Below are 22,382 nucleotides of genomic sequence, written 5' to 3' on the forward strand. Positions count from 1 at the left end.
AAAGAGTAAACAAAATAAACTATATTCCCTCCATTCCATAATAAGTGGAAAGTGCCTACTCTTAGAAAATTAAAAATATTTTTATTAACTTATGCTTTAAAAAGAAAATTAATGATTTTTTGATTATGTAAATATGAGTAATTTTGAAAGATTAATTATTTCTTAAAATCCTAAAACACCATTTATTTTGAAACAAAAAAAAAACCTAAAAAACGTAAATACTCTCTCCGTTCACTTTTACTTATCCACTATTTTATAAATAAATTTTCATTTTTACTTGTTCACTTTCTTATATCAAGAGAAAAATAATTTATTTTTCCTATTTTATCCTCAGCATTAATTACTCATTTCAAATTATTTTTTAAATCTAATATAATTATACACCAATAAATATGAATATCATGATAAAATATATACTTTATTTTTATTATTTTTTTAAAATTGTGTAAAGTCTATATTGGACAAGAGTAATAAATTTACAACAAAATAACGGAAGTCCAATTGCCACCTGTTTGTAGTTTGTTGATCATCATCACCACTTTCGTCGTCTCTCTTAGAAGGCAGCCATTTGTTTTCATCATTTCTCTCTCAAAAAAAAATAGATAGATCTCCACAATAATAATAAACCCTTTAATTTTAGTATACGCAGAATTACAGATACATCGGTGCTTGGATTTCTGTAATTCCGATTTTACCCCTTGGAAGATTCTAGAAGGCGGGCGAGTAAAAATTGATGAAGGTCGATTTAGGGTTTGATGGATGATCGATAATGCCTCAATTGCGTAGTGGAGCGGGCAAAGGCCGTAACAACAACAACAACAACAAGAGAGTTACAAGGCAAAGAGGAAAGAATAAGAATAGTACACAGGAGGCTAAGGTGGTTGTACCAGTAGCTAATGAGGTTGTACTACCATTAGGTGAAGAGGTAGGAGAAAGAAATATGGATGAGTATGAAAGTGGAGGAGGACAAAGTGGTGATAAAGGTTTAGGTGCTGAAGATGAAGGCAGTACTGCTCCATTACCTGAAAGGGTATAATAGTAATCTTTTCCTTTTTTACTACTGCATAGTATGGTATTTTGTTTATCTTGCTACTTTGCTGTCACTTTTTTTTTTTTTTTTTCCTCTAGGTAGGGGTAAGGTGACCAGTGGCGGATCCAGGATTTTTACTAAGGGTGTTCGAAAATTAAAAATGTAGTGTTTAGAATTTAAACTTGTCACCTGAAAGTGAATTTTGAACCCCCTAAATCATTGAGATAACCTCTAATATTGTGTTTTAGGGTGTTCAAAATCTATATATGTACATAAAAATAAGAAAATTACCTTATATATACGGTGTAATTTTTTTGCCGAGTGAACACCCTGGAGACCTTCTAGATCCGCCCCTGGTAAGGTCCGCTTACATCCTACCCTCTGCAGACCCCTCTCTGTTTAACAACCTGTCTCTTAAGTTAGATAATTGTCTTGTGTATTTTTGGATGTAATAGTCAGTTTAGACTCAGCAAGTTGAGGGATAAGGGTAGAAAGGTAGTAGGTAGCCGCAGTGGTGGAGTCAGAATTTTCACTAAGGTCGGTCAAAATATAAAGAAGTAAAATCCACGAAGAAGCCATGGGGTGTCAATATGTAAATTCTTACCTAGCTACACGGTGTAATTTTCGACGAACCCCTTAACTACATGTGGCTCCGCCACTGGATAGCCGAGTGTTGTTTCATAATCTCTGCTTTTAACAATTTGTTTCTTAAGTTAGATAAATGTCTAGTGTATTTTTGGATGTAATTTTCAGTTTGAACTCTGCAAGTATCTGTTGCCTAAGTTAGATACTTTTTTTTTTTGAGACTTGTAACAGATACTTCCTAAGTTAGATACTTCCTCAGTCTCAAATTATGTGTCGTGATTCTCTTTTACACGCCCCTTAAGAAACATTAATTAGAAGTGGTTTTTAACTATTTTACCCTTCATTGGCATTTGAACAATCATAAAATCACCCCATAATTGAGGTGTTTGTAGTCTTCAAGAACAATTTAATTACTACTAGGGTGAAATGGGGAAAAACTTTGTATTGAACATCTAGAACTACAAATAGTCTGAGACAACTATTTTTTAGAAATCACGACAGATAATTTGAGACGGAGGGAGTAAATGTCTTGTGATATTCTTGGATGTAAATTTCAGTTTGGACTCTGCTAGTCACAAGGTTGCAGATTTCTGAGTCTGTCTAGTGTGTAAATTTTTGTCAATGTGGATATGCAATGTGTGAATGAATTTTTTGCAGTAACGTAGTGTTTGACTGTGGGTTAAGGCAGTTCTGGTACTGTAGTTTGGTGTACTACTAGTTTCTACATTTTGTTCTTTCTGACTGCTTTCAATTGTATGGTCAGTCTTGCTCAGTGAGAATTTGTTATTTTGAGGTCTTGTATGGTGTAACTGAAGGATAGGCTGAGTATGGGCTGGTTCGAGTTGGTTCACTTGGTATGGTCTAGCTACTAAGTGCCGGTCATGGCCCCAAGTTTTGGTAGTGACATCACATTCATTACTAGTTTACTTACACACACAATACACACATATATCTTTGAAGGGGAGCCTTGGAGCAACTGTAAAGTTGTCTCCGTGTGACTTATATGTCACGAGTTCGAGCCGTGGAAGCAGCCACTAATGCTTGCATTAGGGTAGGTTGTCTCCATCACACCCTTGGTGTGCGGCCCTTCCCATGAACGTGCTAACGCAGGATGCTTTGTGCACCGGGTTTCCCTTTTCTTTTTTAGTAGTTATTTGTCACTAACTTTGGTACTGATAAATTTGTTTGTGGTTGCTGAAATTATGAGGTCTCTAGACGACCTGTCAACGGGGAGAACGTTATACTGCTTTTCTTCCAGTTCACTTTTTCCCTACTTTTACATTGAAGCACTTGACTTGATTGTCGTATTACATTGTTTCCTTTTGTGTGCAATAGATCCAGGTTGGTGGATCGCCAGCATATAGGATTGACAAGAAACTTGGTAAAGGAGGGTTTGGTCAAGTGTATGTAGGTCGTCGTGCAAACCCACCAAATCCACATGAAAGAACTGGGGCAGGAGCTGTAGAGGTACACCAGTACTTCTCCAATTATTTACTGTTTTATTTGTTGTATGCTTAAGATGATTCTTTTTCTTATGATGAAGTTATAATATCTGTTCTAGGTTGCATTGAAATTCGAGCATAGAAGCAGCAAAGGTTGTAACTATGGACCACCTTATGAGTGGCAAGTCTACAAGTATGTGGTCATTAAATGCTCATTGCAACTTCTGTTATCTTATTTATTTTATTGATATCTGTTAACGAAATATTTTCTAATAGTTGATGCCTTCTCCTGTTGTTTTTAGTGCCCTTGGTGGTAGTCATGGTATACCACGCGTACATTACAAGGGACGTCAAGGTGATTACTATATAATGGTATGTCATCTGCAGTGTAATGGAGTTGTTTCATCATTTATTTCAAGTTGCAGTTGATTCCAATCTCCATTAAAACTGCTAATTCCTGTAATGAAATTGCAGGTTATGGATATGCTTGGTCCTAGTTTGTGGGATGTCTGGAACAATAATTCCCACTCGTAAGATCTGTTCTCCATCTGTGTTGTTATAGGAAATGCTTATCCTTAACATATTTTTCTCTTTTGGGCCTCATTGCCAGCTCTTTGGTTCTTATGTTGTTGATTTAGGATGTCTGTTGACATGGTAGCATGCATTGCCATTGAATCAATTTCCATACTAGAGAAACTGCATTCCAGAGGGTAAGTATATCACACTTAGATTAACAGTTCCTAGCATACTACATTTTAGGAAGCTGTTTTCTATCCTTTCTTTTCTTTGATTTTCTTTTCCTTTTCTTTTATTTTCCTTTCTTTAATTTTCTTTCCTTTCAAGCCGAGGTTCTTTCTGAAACAGCCTCTCTTCTCGACAGAGGTAGAGGTAAGGTCTGCGTACATCTTACCCTCCCCAGACCCCACTTGTGGGATTGCACTGGGTATGCTGTTGTTGTTGTTTTCTATCTTTAGATAGATTATAAATTTTGGGCAACATGGCTTACGCTGTCGTTATTGGCCTCCCCATAAAGAAAAAAACAAGAGGCACAACAGGGAAATAATGCTTAATTGATCTGATTGCTTTCTCTGGCTGATATTGTTCTGAAGGTATGTGCATGGGGATGTAAAGCCTGAAAACTTTCTTCTTGGAACCCCTGGAACTCCTGATGAAAAAAAATTGTTTCTTGTTGACCTTGGATTAGGTGAGTTAATTGTAGCTTAGAAAAGAAGAAGAAAAAGGCAATTTATTGTTGATCTTTCTTATCTTCTCTCTTCACCATGCTCTATTTAGCATAATATGGTCTTTCTGATGTACCTGTTTGAATGCTCCAGCAACAAGGTGGCGTGATACTTCTACTGGCTTACATGTCGAGTATGATCAACGGCCTGATGTCTTCAGGTACAATATTCAACAATTCAATTTGTCCTATCTCTATGTTTGACTACATTTGCTTTGCGTCTGCTTCCGCTGACTATTAAGTGAACCATTGCTTCAGAGGAACTGTAAGGTATGCTAGTGTGCACGCTCACCTGGGAAGGACTGGAAGCCGGAGGGATGATTTAGAGTCACTGGCTTACACACTCATCTTTCTTCTCCGAGGCCGGCTGCCTTGGCAGGGATACCAGGTTTTCTTTATTCTGAACTTAATAGCGGCATTTTACCTGCAAATGTCTCCTTCCGGTGACACGAATTATTTGTGTTTAGGGTGAGAACAAAGGTTTCCTTGTCTGTAAGAAAAAGATGGCAACTTCTCCAGAAACTCTTTGCTGCTTCTGCCCTGCTCCGTTTAGGCAGTTTGTGGAATATGTTGTGAACTTGAAGTTTGACGAGGAGCCTAACTATGCTAAGTATATCTCCTTATTTGATGGAGTAGTAGGTCCAAATCCGGACATCAGGCCAATCAACACTGATGGTGCACAAAAGGTAGTGTTATTTGCGTACATCTTTATTCCAGTGTTCTGTTGATGTTGAAGAATCAAGTAGAATTTTGCTAACATGTTTTTCATTTTTTGAAGCTTATTTACCAAGTTGGGCAGAAAAGAGGAAGGTTGACAATGGAAGAAGAAGATGATGAACAGCCGAAGAAGAAGGTTCGCATGGGAATGCCTGCGACACAATGGATCAGTGTTTACAATGCTCGTCGCCCAATGAAGCAAAGGTATATACAGTTTTGCCAAAATCTCTTTGGTTTGAGCTTGTGAAAAATGCTGTGACATTGTTTGGGCTTGCAGGTATCACTATAACGTTGCTGATACGAGGCTAGCTCAGCACATTGAGAAAGGAAATGAGGATGGACTATTTATCAGCAGTGTGGCATCTTCTTCGAACTTGTGGGCCCTAATCATGGATGCGGGAACTGGGTTCAGCTCCCAAGTTTATGAATTATCACCCTTTTTTCTTCACAAGGTCTGTTTTGTTTCAAAGAGTGGTCAATCTTGAAGCATATTCGAATTAAATTATGTTGCATATTTGCATGTCTAATGTGCTATACCTCTAGCAAACTTATCATGATTCAGTTTACTCCTTCAGACTTGAGCTAATTCCTTCTGTTTATGTTTAAACATAGGAATGGATTATGGAGCAATGGGAGAAGAATTATTATATTAGTGCCATAGCTGGAACTAATAATGGGAGCTCATTAGTTGTAATGTCAAAGGGTTAGTGGAACTCTTTAACATGCTATACATATTTTGCACCATAATCTGTGAATTAGGGCAGACTAAACTTGTTTTGTTTGTAAAATGTCAGGTACGCAGTATCTGCAGCAGTCATACAAAGTCAGCGAGTCTTTTCCATTTAAGTGGATAAACAAAAAATGGAGAGAGGGGTTTTATGTCACTGCCATGGCAACTGCAGGAAGCAGATGGGCAATTGTTATGTCCCGTGGGGCTGGTTTCTCTGAGCAGGTTCTTATCATGGATTCCCTTTTTAAATTTTTTTAGGGTCACTTGCTCCTGTGTTCAAATTTGGAAATCGGTATGTAATTTGCAGGTGGTGGAATTAGATTTTCTCTATCCTAGTGAAGGGATCCACAGGAGATGGGATGCTGGTTATAGGATTACATCGACTGCAGCCACATGGGATCAAGCTGCTCTTGTTCTAAGTGTTCCAAGAAGGAAACCCGCGGATGAAACACAAGAGACACTTCGTACTTCTGCTTTTCCTAGCACTCATGTCAAGGTTGTTTATTTAATCAATTATGCTTCTCTTAACAGGGGACCACTCCGTTTGTCATTCTTGCTCTCATTTTCTTAGCCTCCATGTTCCAGAATTAACTATTGATTTTGCTCCTTGCAGGAGAAATGGGCAAAAAATCTTTACCTTGCATCTGTCTGTTATGGGCGAACTGTTTCTTGAGGCACCAAGGTTTGGCAGCTAATTTTCCTTGGTGCCATGAGATAACCCTGAATGTGCCTTGAGCAACTACCTGCTTATTTTTCTAACAAATGGAGAAAAATAGACGGCACTTGTTTCATGCTTGTCAAACTGGCTTTTCTTCTCATTTGGTGATGCTATTTGCAAAATCCATTGCCGTCAATGTGTGTGAATATTAGTATAGGCAGTTTATGAGCTAGGATGGGAGTAATTTACAAATTTGTTAAAGATTGTACATATTGAAGAATAATTAGTTTTCAGATGCAAGCCAAACAGGATATTTTGTAGTATTATGAACCCTGCAATTTAATATTTTGTGAAGGAGTTTGAACACTGGTAGTCAGCGACGTCTCACTTTCTATCTCTTTTTTTCTTTCCCCTCTTCCTGGTTTTGGCTCATGTCAGTCCATATATTATGTCGGTTAATTCTTAAAAGCGAGTTTGTCCTGGAAATAAATTTTTACATATGTAGTAGAACTTCGTTCCTGTTGTTTTATATGTTAGCTCTATCACTCTTTATGTGCATTCATGATCATTTTGGAGATTTGGTCACTGGAAACTATAATTTTCAGCACAGGTTTCTCTCCTCCTCCGTCATACCTCTACACTACAGTAAACTCTTATTCTTAAGTTTGTCCTTGTTTAGTTTGGTTGCTCTTACTATGCACTAGTGACTGTTCTGGCACTTTGGTAGAACTGTGTGCAATTTTTTTTTTTTTTTGCTGGGATACGTAATTAGTTGATTTTCCAATTTCTGTCTCAGAATAAGAGTCCTCACAATACAGATTGCTGTCTATCTCAGAGTACATCTAATCAGTTTTCGATCATTGGATATTTAAGTTTCTGAGGCTGTCCTAGAAATTGTTAGCTTGGAAAGTGGTGGTTTTCTTCAGATATTCAGGTGGCGCTTGGAATGAAAAGAAGGTGAAAAATTTATCGGTGAAGATTTTTTTCACCTGTTTTCCTTCCAAACGAGGCCTATATTTGCTATCTAGCAGTTTCATTTGCATTCGGTTATTACTTTTTGTTCTGTTGTCATTCCCTTAATAAAGTTTCACAGTATGAATACATTAGCCTGCATTAGAGTGATGTAATAGGTAGTTCTGGTACATTAGCCTGCAAAAGTGAAGTCTCTGCCGATCAGAAACTTCTTCTAACAAGTATTTGAGGTACCATACCAAGTGTACTCAGTAGCTTATCTTCTGAAAAGATGCTTATTTGCAATGTGTTGCATACTTGGAGCTACAGAAGATGGTCTATTATCACATAGCAACGCGGGGGTCACTTGAGATGTGTAAGTTACCAGTCTGCTAATTATATTTTTATTAGGTCAGTCTGCTGATTATTTTGTTACAACGATTTGGATTTCGAGTATCTAAGGCTTTTTTAGAAGCTATTATTCTGGTGGGAGGTTGATCTCTAGCCCATGGTACTTCTTGTTTGGAGTATCACGGTAATAGACCAAGAGATTACAGAAATTGTGGCTACATTGCAATATAATATTCTTTCCACAGTCCGGACTTACCAATTTAATTTGGTGGTAGGTGTTTGCCTGCCTGTGGCTTAATGTGGGAACAGTAGCTGCTAATCGGATGAGAGCTGTTACCAAGTACTTGTGGATGAACTTGATTGTTACCTGTGGAAACCTGTGTTTTTTATGAAGTTGGCCCTACTTGTAAATGCAATCCTCTACTCCTCGTCCCTTCCTAGTCTTTGTGGTGTGTATTTTTTGTATTTGGGTGACCGTCGTCACTCACCATGTCAATTTTTGCTAGATGCACAATTCTGTGGTGTGCATGTCTACATGTGACGACTGTTGGCAGGAGCTGGCTTTGGCTCCCAGCTTCAGCAGAATATTTCTAGGGTCCTAAAAGTGTTTTCCATATTATGTGGAGGATTTGGTTACTTGTTCAGCATCAAACTGGTGAGTGACACACTTGGATGGAGCAAAGAGTGGTAGCTATTGCACTTAGCTTGTACAGGGGTTGATGTCTTGGCACCCAAAAGGTGGGGTCAAAGAAGTGGTTGAAACTCTGAAGATTAGGATTCAAATCTTAACAAAAATAAAATAAAAAATACCTGGCAATTTTTTCCTATCTACCTAATCTTGGTTGAGCAAAATTATCCATTTTATGTGATGGTGGGAGGTAGCAAGTACTTGGTGTAATAACTCAGTGGAATAGTTTACCTAAGCTTTACTGGTTCATGTAAGTTGTGGACATTGGTTCATCTATTTCAAATTAATTGATTGCTATGAAGATTACCAATTTAATTTATTAATATAGTTCTTGTCTTCAACATTTTTTTATGATATTGATATTCTATTAGAAGAAACAAGTACAAGTATATATTTAGTAGTCACATTCATTAGTTAGGTCTACCAATTATGTTGCATTTCAGCTTGATTATAACTTTTTAATTTTCTACTTTCAACTATTTTTTGGTATTGCATTGCGGTCATCAGGTGACTTTTTAAAATATCGAAAATTAACCGAACGCACCGATATCGAAGAAACCCGAGATGATGGGACGGTTTCTAAAAGTATTTTTTGTTATACAAAATAAAATAACAGTAAAATTGGTGTGGTATAAATTTTATAAAAAGACCGATCGAACCGTATCATTGACACCCCTAGAGTAAATATTGGAAAATAAAAAGATTTCAGTTTTATTACCATCTTTCAGAGTACTAAAGATTATTTTCCCCTCATGTTTCCTTTCAAAATTTCAATTAGAAGTAATTCATCGCACAATTCACTAAAGAATCATGTAATTCGTTTTCTTTGCTTAGATGTTTCCTCAATAGATTTTCTTGCAAGTCTTTCTCTAAAAATGTACTTCATCTGTTCCAATTTTAAGTGTCTTAATTTGAGAAGACACGAGATTTAAAAAAATAAGTTTTTTTTTTTGCATATATAGCAAAATACCATTTAAATCTTGTGATATTAAACAAATATAATAATTGAAATTAGAATGTTACTTAGAAAAAGACATTCTCTTTTAGAGAGGCTAAAAAGGTAAAGACACTTAAATTAAAGGGAGTACTAGTTTATCTGTTGAGCGTTGACATCCAACGGTATCAATATCAGGAGCTAAATGTTCTTTTGCAATCTTTACTCGCACACTTCTCCATAAATATCCATAACTCCCCCTATACTCCACAACATCAATTGATCTCAAATATGAGCTAAAGTCAAAGTAACTTTTAGCCAAACAAAGGCTTTTATTTGTAAAAAAATTGAAATATTACATCTCAGATTAGCTATGAAAGAGCTATTATCGAAGTACAAAAGCTCTAACATGGAAGTTAACTTTCAAATTTACAAGACCAGCCAACGGAATAACTACAAGTAAACAAAACATAATAACTTCAACGCGAATCATCAGCAACTTGGGAACTCCGAATGCCCCAAAATGATCTGGGTTTAAGTTTCTTCTTTGTAGCGGTAAAAAGCCATCCCAATTGAGTTTGACAAGTAGCACATTCAGCAATTGACCAGGCATACCTACAAGAAAGTCGCTTCTTAGTTATCAAATCTCCACACCAAGATTTCGTGACATATAGGACTCGACAGAAACCAGAATATGAAGGCATGGTTGCAATTTACCCTTGAAATCAAATTCCTGTACTCTAATCGATGTCCACTGGCATCAATTAATTCCTGTACTCTAATCGATGTCCAGTGGCATTGATTTTCCAATTAATGCTGGAAGTAGCAGACTACTTTCTCGCATTCCAGATGAGTGAACAAGAAGCTAAAACCTATGTTGCTTAGGCTCTTCAGAAATATCGACGGGTGCATGTGGGATGCTCCAAAAGTAGTGCATTTTTGGAGAATCCGACACGGGTGTGGCAACATTTTTGGAGAGTCCGAGCAACATAGGCTAAAACCAAACCATGAAGTTGTCTGATGAAGATGGTTCTAACTTCTAACTACAGCTTACACTTTGTTTTCCCTCACAACAGATGTCAGGCAGTGATTCTTCAGAGTGCATTAGTGTGGATTAGAAACATCCCACTACTCATACATTTGGTCAAATAAGGTCAAATTATGGAAATAACTGACACAAGGCATAGCTGACCGTAAAAATCAGCCAACTGAAAATAACTTACCCAGGAAACCAGCTGTATTCTTCAACAGGATTTCCAATAACAGCCAACCCGTTTGCTTTAAATAGTGTCATTATCTCATGTACAAAACCATGTGGATTGACGTAAGCACCGAGAGGACCCTCACTAGACATCACCAACATATCGCTCCGTCTGGCAATTAGAGTCTACAAGAAGGGGAAAATACAACAATTAGTGACATAATATTTAACTTATTTAAAACAGTGGAATAGCGTCAATGTCATTTTCTGCATCACAATTAGAGTCCTCAAGAAGGGAAAAGTGTAAGAATTAGTGACACAATATTCAGTTATTTAAAACAGCAGACTAGCATTAAGTGTCATTTTCTGCATTACCTCACAAGTTCTACATCTCACACAGTCAAAACTCTCAAGCAATTCAATTTCACGTCTCAATCTATAGGAAATTCCATCGATCTCCAAAAGCTCTTGCCTTGTTGATTCAGACACGGGCATCTTACTTGCAATATGAAATGAAAGAAGACCCGGCTTCGTAACGTAACTGTCCATGCTTGGTGCCCTAACTATCTGTTTCCATCGACCTGCAAAAAATCAACTCAATGTTACTCAAACCGTCTCAATTCCGGGGAAAATCTAACTTTTACTCAAATGATCCACTCGAATCAAAGACGAGAAAACACCGGAAGAATAAAATTATTAAAGTGCGATTGAGACCACAAACGTACAGAGATTAACACAGTAAAAATGATTGTCGTTAAGAAATCAGGCAATTACCATCTAAGACAAGTTGATAGCTCATGTTAAGAAAAGAGAAGTCCCTCGTATGGCAAGATGGAGGAGACAACACATGAATAGCATAAATCACATGTAGCATGATGTAAATTTCGATTCAAAATACCCAACTTTTAGCATATGGTATTTTTTCTAAACCGATTTAATGAGAAAAAGAAGGATCTTTTCACCAATATTTCATTGTCATAAGTGCAGCTATAAAAGAACTCCGCCTGTGTGAGCTCGCTCACATTGCCGGTCCCAAGCCCGGATAAAGGAGGAGGGTTGCCGAGGGTCAATCGGAAACAGCCTCCCTACCCAGGTAGGGGTAAGGCTGCGTACATCTTACCCTCCCCAGACCCCACTATTGTGGGATTACACTGGGTAGTGACCAAGACCAAGACCAAGTGCAGCTATAAAAGACTCCAAACTAGTGTGATCACATTTGGAACATTCATCATCCATAATTTTCTTAAAGGAGAAAGTGAAGAACACACGACCTGCTGCCCTTTGAGCAAGAGAGTATGAATCGTACATCTGGTACACCCAACTGGGCCAGAAGGCCCTTGGAACTTCACGGAACTGGTTTAAAGAATGCTTTTTCCATGTGTTGTGGGTTGGCATAGACAATTTTCCTAAAGCGAGCCTCACACCATCAGCCTCTCGGTTTTTCCCCGTGCCGAATGACCTTCTAAAATTATCAAAAGGAGATCTCGCAGGTTTGATACGAGACTGCTGCTCAATATTCTCATCGTCGCTGCTCGTCGAATCCTCGAGCATATCACAAGAAACAAGAGCAGACTGGTGCAACCTCCTTTCTGTGGGTGAGAGTTCACTCTCAAAACTTTCCTCTGACATTGCATCCGAATCATTTTCATTGCCAAAGCCATATTGGTCAACTCGAGAGCGATTTATCGGTGGTATTTGAATATGTACACCAGATCGGAAGATACTTAATGGCGTCAATCTTCCAACAGCCTCCCTGGGTGTTCTCAATGGAAAATCTTCTTTGATGATTTGTATCTCCCCACAAGGCTAGACAAAAAGGTGCAATGGAACATGAGCTTATGAGGATTTACAAATTACGGATACCTTTTTTAAACAAATATATTAGTATTTGTTGTACACTTACTGATCCCTCCACATCCATCCAGCGGCGCCTCAGACGAAAACGCTGTTGCCCACGAGTTACAATATTCACCGAACCATCCTCTAAGTGCCGGTATTGCCTAATCTAAAACAGTATAAACATAGCTACCCAGAATCAGCAAGTCATACAATAAGCCATCTTTCGATGTGTTGTTGAAACATAAATAAATCAACTCACTGTATAATGAATATACTGTCTTTGCATGTCAATTCAAAAGGGCATGGTGATTAGGAAATCAACTTGACTAACATATATTGGCAGCAGGAAAAGTAGTAATTCTTCTGGGGAAGTTAGGCTTGTACCAAGAACATCACGTCATAGTGTCAATGCTCTGGAATTGAATTGCTTAAATAAATATGAACTTCAAATTTTTGGGTCTCATAAAAATGTACTAATTTGCCAACGGACGCCAAGCATTTTACTGTCGTCTTACTTATCTATAAACATAGGCATATATATTACCTACAAGATGCCCATCATATAATCACAAAGAAGATTTTCCAAAGTCACTTTGACAGAACCAAACATCACACACAGGACACAGGATGTCATTTTAGATCTTAATTGTATCATCGTCATGTTTCAAGGATAAATAAGGCAAACAACCATGCGATTTTTTAATTTTTGTTTGCTGCTCACTTAAAAGAATGGAAAGAATTTTATCAAAAATAAGTTGCAAAAATAAATATATCAGCTGATATCATTATGTCTTGTGTGTAGAAAGCTGAAATCACCCAAATCAATAATGCATTGACCTCGGTTCCTGACCATTTTTTACCAGGTAAAACTGAACCCGTAACAGTATATAGTTAACTTTCCACAGGCTTTCCAATAAAAATTCCATTTCTAAAATAGGATCTCTCGTATGACTCTTCTACTTTCCTACTGAAAGCTTCTTTTTTCATCAAGTACTTTCTTACTTTAAGCTTTAAAAGAGAATGAAGATATGGTGTTTTTTTTTTTTTTGAGATAAAGAATGAAGTTATGGTGTTGTGCTAGTCATCTTGCTACAATAAAGCAAGCTCTGAAATGAATGTAACCCAAGGTCTTCCTCCTGTCAGAAAATTATTCTCTGCTCCTTGGTGAAGAAGACAAAAGAAAGGTGCGTGAGAAAAAATCTGCAAGGAAATAAAATCACATCTACCCTTAATTCCTGTTTAAGCATTAAAGTAATAAGTGTCATACCAACTAAACATGTACCATTACAAGGGCGAGAGACAAATCTAATGACTTAGCAACATATTAAACAGAGAAGTTCCAAGACTCACCCGTGAAATAAGAGCAACACATCAAGCAACAAGGTCCCTATATCAATTTTACGAAGGTGGTGTCCAAGCCAAGCTTGTGTGCACCTCAACTATTCCACTGGGCACTTGCTACCTCCACCGGCACAGGTACCAGGTAACTCTGCCCACCAATGGGAAGAAATCACCTACGTCCTCCGTCCCAATTTATGTGATATAGCTTGACTAGGCACGGAGTTTAAGGATGAAAGAAAGACTCTTGAAAGTTGTGGTCTAAAACAAGCCATGGATACTTGTGTGGCTCAAAATCATTTCATTAAGGGTAAAAGGGGAAGTTTTAAGTTAAATTATTTCTAGATATAAAAATGTATGATTCTTTTTGGGACGGACTAAAAAGGAAAGTGTATCACATAAATTGAGACAGAGAGAGTAGTGTTTATGGTTCTCAGCCAACTTCATTCACCACTGGGCTATACCCTTGGATGCCAACAAGGTCACAATCAATTTCGTAATGAAGAAACCTATTGTTGTGCTAAAACTCACCCTTTATCTGAACTTACATTCGGTCTCTAGTAGAGCAAGCTTATCACTGTGTGAAATTCTAGTCGATTTTAGATCATAATTGCAGAAATTCTCACCCCTTATCTAACTTACATCACTCTCATAATGGAGCACCTTCTTACAGTCCAAAAGTTCATACTATTTTAATATAAATCATTTTCATATGTCAACATGCATGACATTTTGTAATCCACACAAAACAGCTTGCATCTGAAGGATGTATAATTTTCAGCTGTTTCCTTTAGTTACAGGCAAGATCATCTTTGATATAAAATTATCCTTAGCATTAATAATCTGCTTCAATATTGAAGGTCATGGTTGCTATCTTGGGGATCTTGGAAACTTTTTCCAACTTCAAGGAAAATTCACCAATTGATCGCACATAACCTTGAATGTTTTGTAACAGCAAAGATTACATGGGATCACTTTTGCTCCCAAAAAAGAAAAAGAATAAAAGATTGTCTCTTCCATCAATCTTCTGGCTAACATAAAGGGAAAAAGATAAAGGCAATTCAACTCTTAGCATAAATACGCCAAGCAACCTTTGAGCCGTTACATTGAAAGTGCAGAAGGAATAACACAAACAAATAGAACTTGCTCATGCAACTAACATATACAACAGAAAGAAAAAAACTTGAGACATTGCTTTTACCATTTTGAACTTGCCATCAAGAAACTGTATGCATCTCATAAGTTTCAACTTCACAAGAAAAGGATTTTTACCCAAAAAAAAGGTTGACAATACAGATTCGATCTGCTTCTAGAACATGACTTTTTTTCAAATAAACTAACAGAAAGCTCCCATATTTTCAAATTTAGATTATGCAGAACCAGAATCTTCCAATGTTATACCAGTAACGCGAAATAAATGGATTCCGCAAAATAAATCTAGTAACAAGATGCAATGTCACAAAACACATGAAATTTCTTCTTCAGAAACAGTCGAGATTCTTGTCTACTTATTAATAACATTTCGAACAGTTTGTAGGAAATATAATCAATTCAACTACGCATCGAAAAAATAACTATCAAGAAAGGCAGAGGATTCAAGTTCCATACCTCAGCGGTTGTACCGGTGGTTGCAAGTTTTATCCTTCCATTATTTGGATCCCTGTAAACTCGAATCTGGAATAAATTTTTACCAGCAATCCCACTCAAAACTCAAAGAAAGAAATTTTAGGGAAATAGAACAAAACATCAGTGCCATTAGGAGAGAGCAAAACATCAGTGCCATTAGGCATCCACCTACCACTCCAATTGTGTAAGGAGCATCAACTTGCCTCAGTGCTCTGTCAACAGAAGCTATAAAATTAGGCTGAATGACTCGCAGAGGAAGTGTGGCCTCGGGAAATAAAACAACTCCTGGAAGTAAAATAAAGCACGCACATAAGACAGTGTGAGGGATGTTAAACTACCCAAGACAAACCCACATGAGTTAACATTTGCTGCCTAGAAATCTGAACTCTGAGACAGTTGTTGTGCTGAAAGAAAAGCGTACATGCTAATTTGGGATCAAGTAACAAGCATAACATGAAATTAAACTTTACCAGTTTTCAAAACAAAACAAAAAAAAAATAGCTGGTAAAAATACCATTTGATAGCTCTACTAGTACTAACTGGATGCAACCTTAAGATATTACTCCACACATATACCATATAGAGTTTTTCTTAATGAGGTAATAAATTTAACTAATAGTGTGGGCATAGAAACGCCCGTATACAACAAATATACCAAAAAAAGGTAGAAAACCTACAATTTTATGAACGACATCCAATCTACTATACATAAAGGAAGCTGATGGGTGCACCAAAAAGAAATAAGAGATAAGAGGCTATTCCTCAATTGTACAAAGTTCATCTCAACATCTTCAAAAGCTCTGCTGTTTCTTTCTCTCCAAATGACCCACATGAGAGCTAGTGGACATTCCATGCCTTGCATCTTCTCTTCCACCTACCGCCTACCGCAATTCCAACTGAACATTAATTCTTTCACAGTGTCTGACATAACCCAAGATATTCCAAACCAACAACAAGATCTCCCACCACAACATCGAGGCTACCTGACAATGAAGGAGAAGATGGTCAACATCTTCGCCTGAGCCTTTACACATAAAACACCAACTAATGTATGTAACCTTCCTCAAATTTTCGGCCGTCATGTTGTTGTTAGCCAAGTGAAGAACACAACTTTCTCAAAATCTTTGGGATCCAAATCGATCTATGTGGGAATGCAACCTCCTCCCTGACCAGAAGCTTCTCATAGAAAGGCTTAACAGAAAATGTTCCATTGTTCCTCGCACTCACCTCCATTCATCATGATTATCCTGTGATGTTCGAATGTTTATTATGCAATTTAACTAACTTTGGAATTCCGGCACTTCATAATCTTGCATGTTCCTCCTAAAAATCAAATTCCAAAGAAATTCTCCACCTTGTATCATCCGCACTCGTTGTTCTGTCATCTCCTTTTAACATGAAATGTTGTAAATGTTAAGAAAAGAAAATCTCAAAATGTTGTCCCCACACCACCCCTGTCCCTAAAAGCTTATCCTTCTTCTTTCCCCCCTGCCCTAAAAAGACACATGGCTGCTAAAATCTTCCCATCCCTTCACAATGTTCCTCCACACCCTGCAACCATAAGGCGTGGTTAACTTTTCACTCCTCCGAGCTCCTTCCAAGACCCCATAGTTTCCACTATTACCTCTTCCTAAAAGTATGTTCCTCTGTCCCAAACCTCCATAGGCACTTTCTTAGTAGGGCTTTATTGAAAACCCTCAAATCTTTAACTCCAAGCCTACCCCCAACATTTGGAAGTTATAACAATGTCCTACCTCACTAAGTGAAACTTCTTATCCCTGCCTGTCGAAACCTACGGAAAGTTTCTTTGAAACCTTTCCAACTTTTCTATGACGCTATACCTAGAGTTAACTTACATTTGTCAGTACCAGAAGGAGATGAAATGATTCTTGTGTCTGGATAACTAGAAAAAGGTTTGAGAAACCATTGCTTGAATCTGAAATTAAATTTATTTAGGGCTTCAAATTTCTGAAATTGTTAAATCTAAATAATCAGTAAGAAATTGTGGTTAGACATAAAACACTTAACAAAATCCAAATTTTCTTAAAAAGGAAAAGTTAAAGAGAAATTCGTTTATGGTAAAAGACTCATGCACTGCCGTCCCTTCTCAAGAAGAAACTACAAAAATATAAGATCTAGTTGAACTTCACAAACAGCATGTAGTAGCACACTGCACATCTAGAATTGTAAAAACAAGACAACTTGTTTCAAACAGTTAGTGGTCATATTTCCTTTTCCTCCTTTAATACTTTTAACTGAAAAAAACAGTCACAAGGCAACCGAGTAATACACTTACCTTCAAGATAGAACAGAGGAACAGTTAAGACAGCTCCGCCATCCAAGAAGGCCAGCCTGTTATGAGTATCCTCGACATCTGACGCATGAAAATGTTCAAGAAAATAAGTCAAACAACGTGAAAGTCACATCATCCCAAAAAAGCAATTGAAAGATGAAAATGGAAAAGCAGAATACACCTACCACCAAGGTAAGAATGTAAGGCAGCCAAAGAGGTGTCATAAGTAAATTCACCAGATGCAGATGCTCCCCCCGAACTACGATAACTATGATCAGCAGCCAAAGACCAAAAAAAAAAAAAACATTTCTTAAATGGTGCTTTTAGTTGAGAAATTCTTGATTGATACTTGTAATGAGAAAATGAAAATCCATTAGATCACACAACTGAAAACTTATTAAGTTCCCAATATAATTAATTGGAATTTTCACCAATAGAAAACGATGAGTTTGTGTTTGCTAGTCAAGAACTCTTAAATTCATAAGATGAAAGTTGCAGAAATGAGGATGTTGCGATGGATGTGTCGGCATACTGGGAGAGATAGGATTACAAATGTCGATATCCGGGACAAGGTGCGAGTGGCTTCGGTGGAGAACAGGATGCGAGAAGCGAGGCTGAGATGGTTCGGGCATGTGAAGAGGAAAGTAACGGATGCTCCAGAGCGAAAGTGTGAGAGGTTGGCTATGGATGGTTTCAGGAGATGTAGATGCAAGCCGAAGAAGTATTGGGAAGAGGCGGTTAGACAAGACAGGCGCAGCTCTAGCTTAACAAGGACATCACCTTAGATGGGAGGTTCTGGAGGACACTGACTAGGGTAGAAGGTTAGTAGGTAGTAGAGAGTTGTTTCACTTATCCTTCCATTCTAGTAGTCGTGCTATTACCCAACGTAGTTTCTTGTCCTTCGATTATGTTACTATCCGTTGTTTCTTGTACTTAGGTAATTTTCTGTAGTTATTGTTTCTTATTCAGAATGTTTTCTTATGCTTCCTATAGTATTTTTCCATGGCTTCCTCGCTTAGGTTATTTCTTTTTCCGTACTTCTTTCATTTGCTTGCCTTGAGTCTGAGGGTCATCGAAAAGGTGTAAGATATGTGTACACTCTACCCTCCCCAGACCCCACTTCTGTAATTACACTTTCGTGTACTATTTCCTTCACTTTCCATTTTCAATTTGCAGATAGATGATAGAGCTAAAAATCTGTTCACCATTTCTCTTTGAACTGTCCCCGGGTATAATACAACATTATACCCAGGGAGAAAGCATTATACATAATGTATTAACCTTGAATAAAGTGTATAATAGAGTGTATACACAAATATGAGCTAAATCGGGTGACAAAATAGACATAGAGCGTAATTTTCCCATTAAAAAACCCTAAACCAGTTGAAGCAAAAAAAAAAAAATGGACACTAGATCGAAATGTAAAAGAAAATCAAATTACGAATTAATATTAAAATGGTTACGTTGTTTCATCTTCATCTGATGATTCTTCATCGACTTCTTCAACTTGTAATTCCTCAGATTCGAGCTCTCGTATTTGCTCCATTTGATACCTTTCTCTCTCTAGAATTCTATCGTCCTCCATTTCTTTTTTCTAACTTCGTTGTCTCTATGGTGTAACTTGATTAAGTTAAATTGTGTGAGTATTTTATGTTACGCGAGTAGATATATATGCGTACTCCTAAGCTTTGGAAGACAAATTATAATAAATGAACTTACGAGATCCTTGTATTAATGCGACAAAAGGACAAAAATGGTCCCTTAACTATGAAAGTAGGTTCAAAATAGTTCCTTACCTATGCACTTAACGGTTTTAGTCCTTTAAGTTTGTTACAAGTTAACAAAAATGGTCCCTTAACTATGAGAGTAGGTTCAAAATAGTCCTTTAACTATGCACTTAACGGTTTTGGTCCTTTAAGTTTGCCATAAGTTGACAGTTTTAGTCTCGACAAAATATTCATCGAACTCTATTTGTTAGATTTGACGAGAACTATGAAAAAAAGGGCGGAAACGACTAACGTCCTACAGACCAACGGAAGTCCATCGGTTATTTTTGAGGAAAAATGCGCGGAAACTATTTAAAAAAAAAAAAAAAATCACTACACTGAAAGTATTTAGTTTTCTCTAGTTTTCAATAAAAACGAATCTAGTGTATTTTACTTAGCGAATGAACTCCCTCGATTTTAATCGACAGAATCCGTCGGTCTTTGTGCCCCGAGACACTATTTTTTGACATTATCAAGTCTGTAGGTTTTTCCTCAGTTTTTTCCTATAACCGACTAACGTCCGTCGGTTTTGTCCCGAGTTATTTGACCGATCTAGAGTTCTCACTAATTTTTTCCTTTTTTTCATAGTTCTCGTCAAATCTAACAAATAGAGTTCGATGAATATTTTGTCGAGACTAAAACTGTCAACTTATGGCAAACTTAAAGGACCAAAACCGTTAAGTGCATAGTTAAGGGACTATTTTGAACCTCCTCTCATAGTTAAGGGACCGTTTTTGTTAGCTTGTAACAAACTTAAAGGACTAAAACCGTTAAGTGCATAGTTAAGGGACTATTTTTAACCTACTATCATATTTAAGGGATCATTTTTGTCCTTTTCTCTATTAATGCAGTACAATATTATACAATATATTATACATTTTGATCATCCAAACAGAGTGTAAAACGCCGTTTGCAATAGCGGTGCGGTGTTTGAGTCAAGGCACAGGTTAGTAAAACTCGACGATAACGGACGTTTAACGTTGGACTCAGTCAACATTATTGGGTACACCTATAATCATTTTCTAATATTTTGGTTATTTGAATTGTGAAAAGCCAAAAAATGCTAATTTTTTTAATTAAAAAAATATTTATTTTTTAATAATAGTATGAATATTTTTCTCTCACGTTCCCGGAGTATAAGTTTTGTCTTGTTTTTTCGTATTCTTAGATTTCTAATATTACATGTTGTTTCTTTAGCCTCAATTTTTGTATTATATTGCCATTGTTTCTACTTATTACTATTGCCTTCTTTTTCACCCTTCTTTGAGCCGATGGTCTATCGGAAACAACAGGGGTAAACAAATATCTCCACATACCCCAGCTGAGGGTGTCTCAGAAACTGCAGGGGTGTACAAATATCCTCCACATACTTCACTCGTGGGATTACACTAGGTTCGTTGTTGTTTAATATTAGTAATATTCTTTAAATGAAATTTATTTGGTACCCCCTGTCCCAATTTATGTGACACACTTTCCTTTTTATATATTTAGAAACAATTTAATTTTATGAGATGTTTTACGCCCGCACAAATATTTAAGACTTGTTTTGAAACCCACAACTTTCAAAAGTTTTTCTTTCTTTATTTTTTTCTTAAACTCCGCACCAAGTCAAATAATGTCACATAAATTGAATGAAGGGAGTAGTTTTTTAAATTCTTTTTTGTTTGATTTGCTTCTTTATTTATTTGCTAGGAATATTCAACTAAGAAATCAAATCTAAAAGTTGGTAAGACCAAAATTTAGAAGTACAAATTCTAATATGTATGTTTACTTATCCATTAAAATAATTTTATAGTAATATTATAAATAAAGCTCATATCTTATTTGAATGTAATATTAGTTTATTAACAAAAAACAAGTGTTTTATCAAGTTTTTTCTTTAGCAACCTTGCTAATTGAGGGGACAATATAGTGTATATGCATATCCTTTTTATATAGACACTTAAAACTTGACATACATAATCAGTTAGAATTGAATACTCCAACTTACAAAATGATTATCTAGTCATCACTAAAATTTATGTGCCACGACAGCATCGGGTGTCCACAAGATAGATTAGGGACGAGTTGAAGTGTCTAGATGTGCATTCTCAAAATTTTTGAGTTTTTAATTGCCAATTAAGGCCAAATTAAAGTGTATATCTATGTACTGGTGTCACTTGGCCCGGGCTTACTAACATTAAAATTAAATTTATAATTATTTTTTATTTTTTTCCTAGCTCTTTTTGACATTAGGTTATTAAAGGAGTAGTACTTCGCCATTTTCTACAAAATCTTAAAAACTAAATCATAATAAAAAAAGTATTTGAAAGTTAAAGAAGATTTTCCTTTTATTTTCAAATAAATTCATGATATTAGAGCTCTTCTCTTTTTTATTTCATTGAAGGCTTCTAAGAATATAGGGTCCAATAATTCAAATTGAACTTTATCATATATTGAATTAATTTCACTCATTTTCTCCTGAATTAAATCAATATTGACTAACCAATTATTGCAAAAAAACATTTGAGTGCCCAAGAAATGCTAGCACGATTTTCAACCTCAAATAAATAAAGAAAATATGACTTGCATAGTTGATAAGTGACGTTATAATTAATTGAAAATCAACTAACGCATTATAAAGCAACAATCCATTGACGGAGCTAATTATTTTCTTGCAAATGTTTTTCTTCTTTATTTTCCTCTATCGCACTGGGTATTTCAATATCTATTGTTGAAATTCAACATCAAATAGACCCGTTCTTTTTGCGAAACATTCCAAGAAGAAAAAACAAATGTGACGATCGATTTTAAGCTAAAATCATTAAACAAAACAAAATTATATTCATTATTTTGTTAGCTATCCTAACTACTTTCAATAGCAAGCTCACCATATAAGAGCTCAACAAATTATTCATAGTAATGTTAAATTTTAAAATCTTTAGAGGAATGTCACAAACAATATTGTTAGTGGAATCTATATTTTTTGAGCTTAAGATAGAAGAATAAGATCT

General features: G+C 36.4%; 2 protein-coding genes across 3 annotated transcripts; one reads left to right on the forward strand and one right to left on the reverse strand.

Annotated features, from left to right (window-relative positions):
* Positions 1-507: 507 nt before the first annotated feature.
* Positions 508-6,778, forward strand: LOC132604213 (casein kinase 1-like protein HD16). Of its 2 annotated transcripts, XM_060317615.1 has the most exons (16): positions 509-1,030; positions 2,951-3,082; positions 3,177-3,250; positions 3,360-3,429; positions 3,532-3,587; positions 3,696-3,767; positions 4,167-4,261; positions 4,392-4,458; positions 4,556-4,685; positions 4,765-4,983; positions 5,076-5,218; positions 5,292-5,466; positions 5,627-5,717; positions 5,809-5,966; positions 6,052-6,240; positions 6,358-6,778. In XM_060317615.1, exons 1-16 carry the CDS (start codon positions 770-772, stop codon positions 6,415-6,417), a joined length of 1,992 nt encoding a protein of 663 aa, XP_060173598.1. In that variant the 5' UTR covers positions 509-769; the 3' UTR covers positions 6,418-6,778. The 2 variants fall into 2 exon arrangements, with proteins under 2 accessions (XP_060173599.1, XP_060173598.1); XM_060317616.1 differs by lacking the exon at positions 3,696-3,767 and having other exon boundaries at positions 508-1,030.
* A 2,850-nt stretch (positions 6,779-9,628) lies between these two features.
* On the reverse strand, positions 9,629-19,277 carry LOC132604214 (uncharacterized). The gene is made up of 10 exons (XM_060317617.1): positions 19,087-19,277; positions 17,809-17,891; positions 17,627-17,704; positions 15,503-15,615; positions 15,313-15,378; positions 12,431-12,532; positions 11,799-12,333; positions 10,903-11,108; positions 10,550-10,713; positions 9,629-9,941 (listed from the first exon to the last, which is right to left on the reverse strand). The coding sequence occupies exons 1-10, from the start codon at positions 19,206-19,208 to the stop codon at positions 9,806-9,808; spliced, it is 1,605 nt and encodes a 534-aa protein (XP_060173600.1). The 5' UTR covers positions 19,209-19,277; the 3' UTR covers positions 9,629-9,805.
* Between the last annotated feature and the right edge of the window lie 3,105 nt (positions 19,278-22,382).

Source organism: Lycium barbarum, chromosome 7 (genome assembly GCF_019175385.1).
Source record: "Lycium barbarum isolate Lr01 chromosome 7, ASM1917538v2, whole genome shotgun sequence".
In the NCBI taxonomy this organism is placed as follows: domain Eukaryota; kingdom Viridiplantae; phylum Streptophyta; class Magnoliopsida; order Solanales; family Solanaceae; genus Lycium; species Lycium barbarum.

What these genes read in the sequence shown, in the direction of transcription:
- LOC132604213 (XM_060317615.1), top strand. Translation starts at nt 770, where the DNA reads ATGCCTCAATTGCGTAGTGGAGCGGGCAAAGGCCGTAACAACAACAAC. An exon ending in TCTTGTTGACCTTGGATTAG is followed by an intron (nt 4,262 to 4,391) that starts GTGAGTTAATTG and finishes TGAATGCTCCAG; the next exon opens with CAACAAGGTGGCGTGATACT. An exon ending in ACACTGATGGTGCACAAAAG is followed by an intron (nt 4,984 to 5,075) that starts GTAGTGTTATTT and finishes CATTTTTTGAAG; the next exon opens with CTTATTTACCAAGTTGGGCA.
- LOC132604214 (XM_060317617.1), bottom strand. Translation starts at nt 19,208, where the DNA reads ATGGAGGACGATAGAATTCTAGAGAGAGAAAGGTATCAAATGGAGCAA. An exon ending in TCCTCTGTTCTATCTTGAAG is followed by an intron (nt 15,616 to 17,626) that starts GTAAGTGTATTA and finishes TTTTACTTCCAG; the next exon opens with GAGTTGTTTTATTTCCCGAG. An exon ending in TGAGATGTAGAACTTGTGAG is followed by an intron (nt 10,714 to 10,902) that starts GTAATGCAGAAA and finishes CCCTTCTTGTAG; the next exon opens with ACTCTAATTGCCAGACGGAG.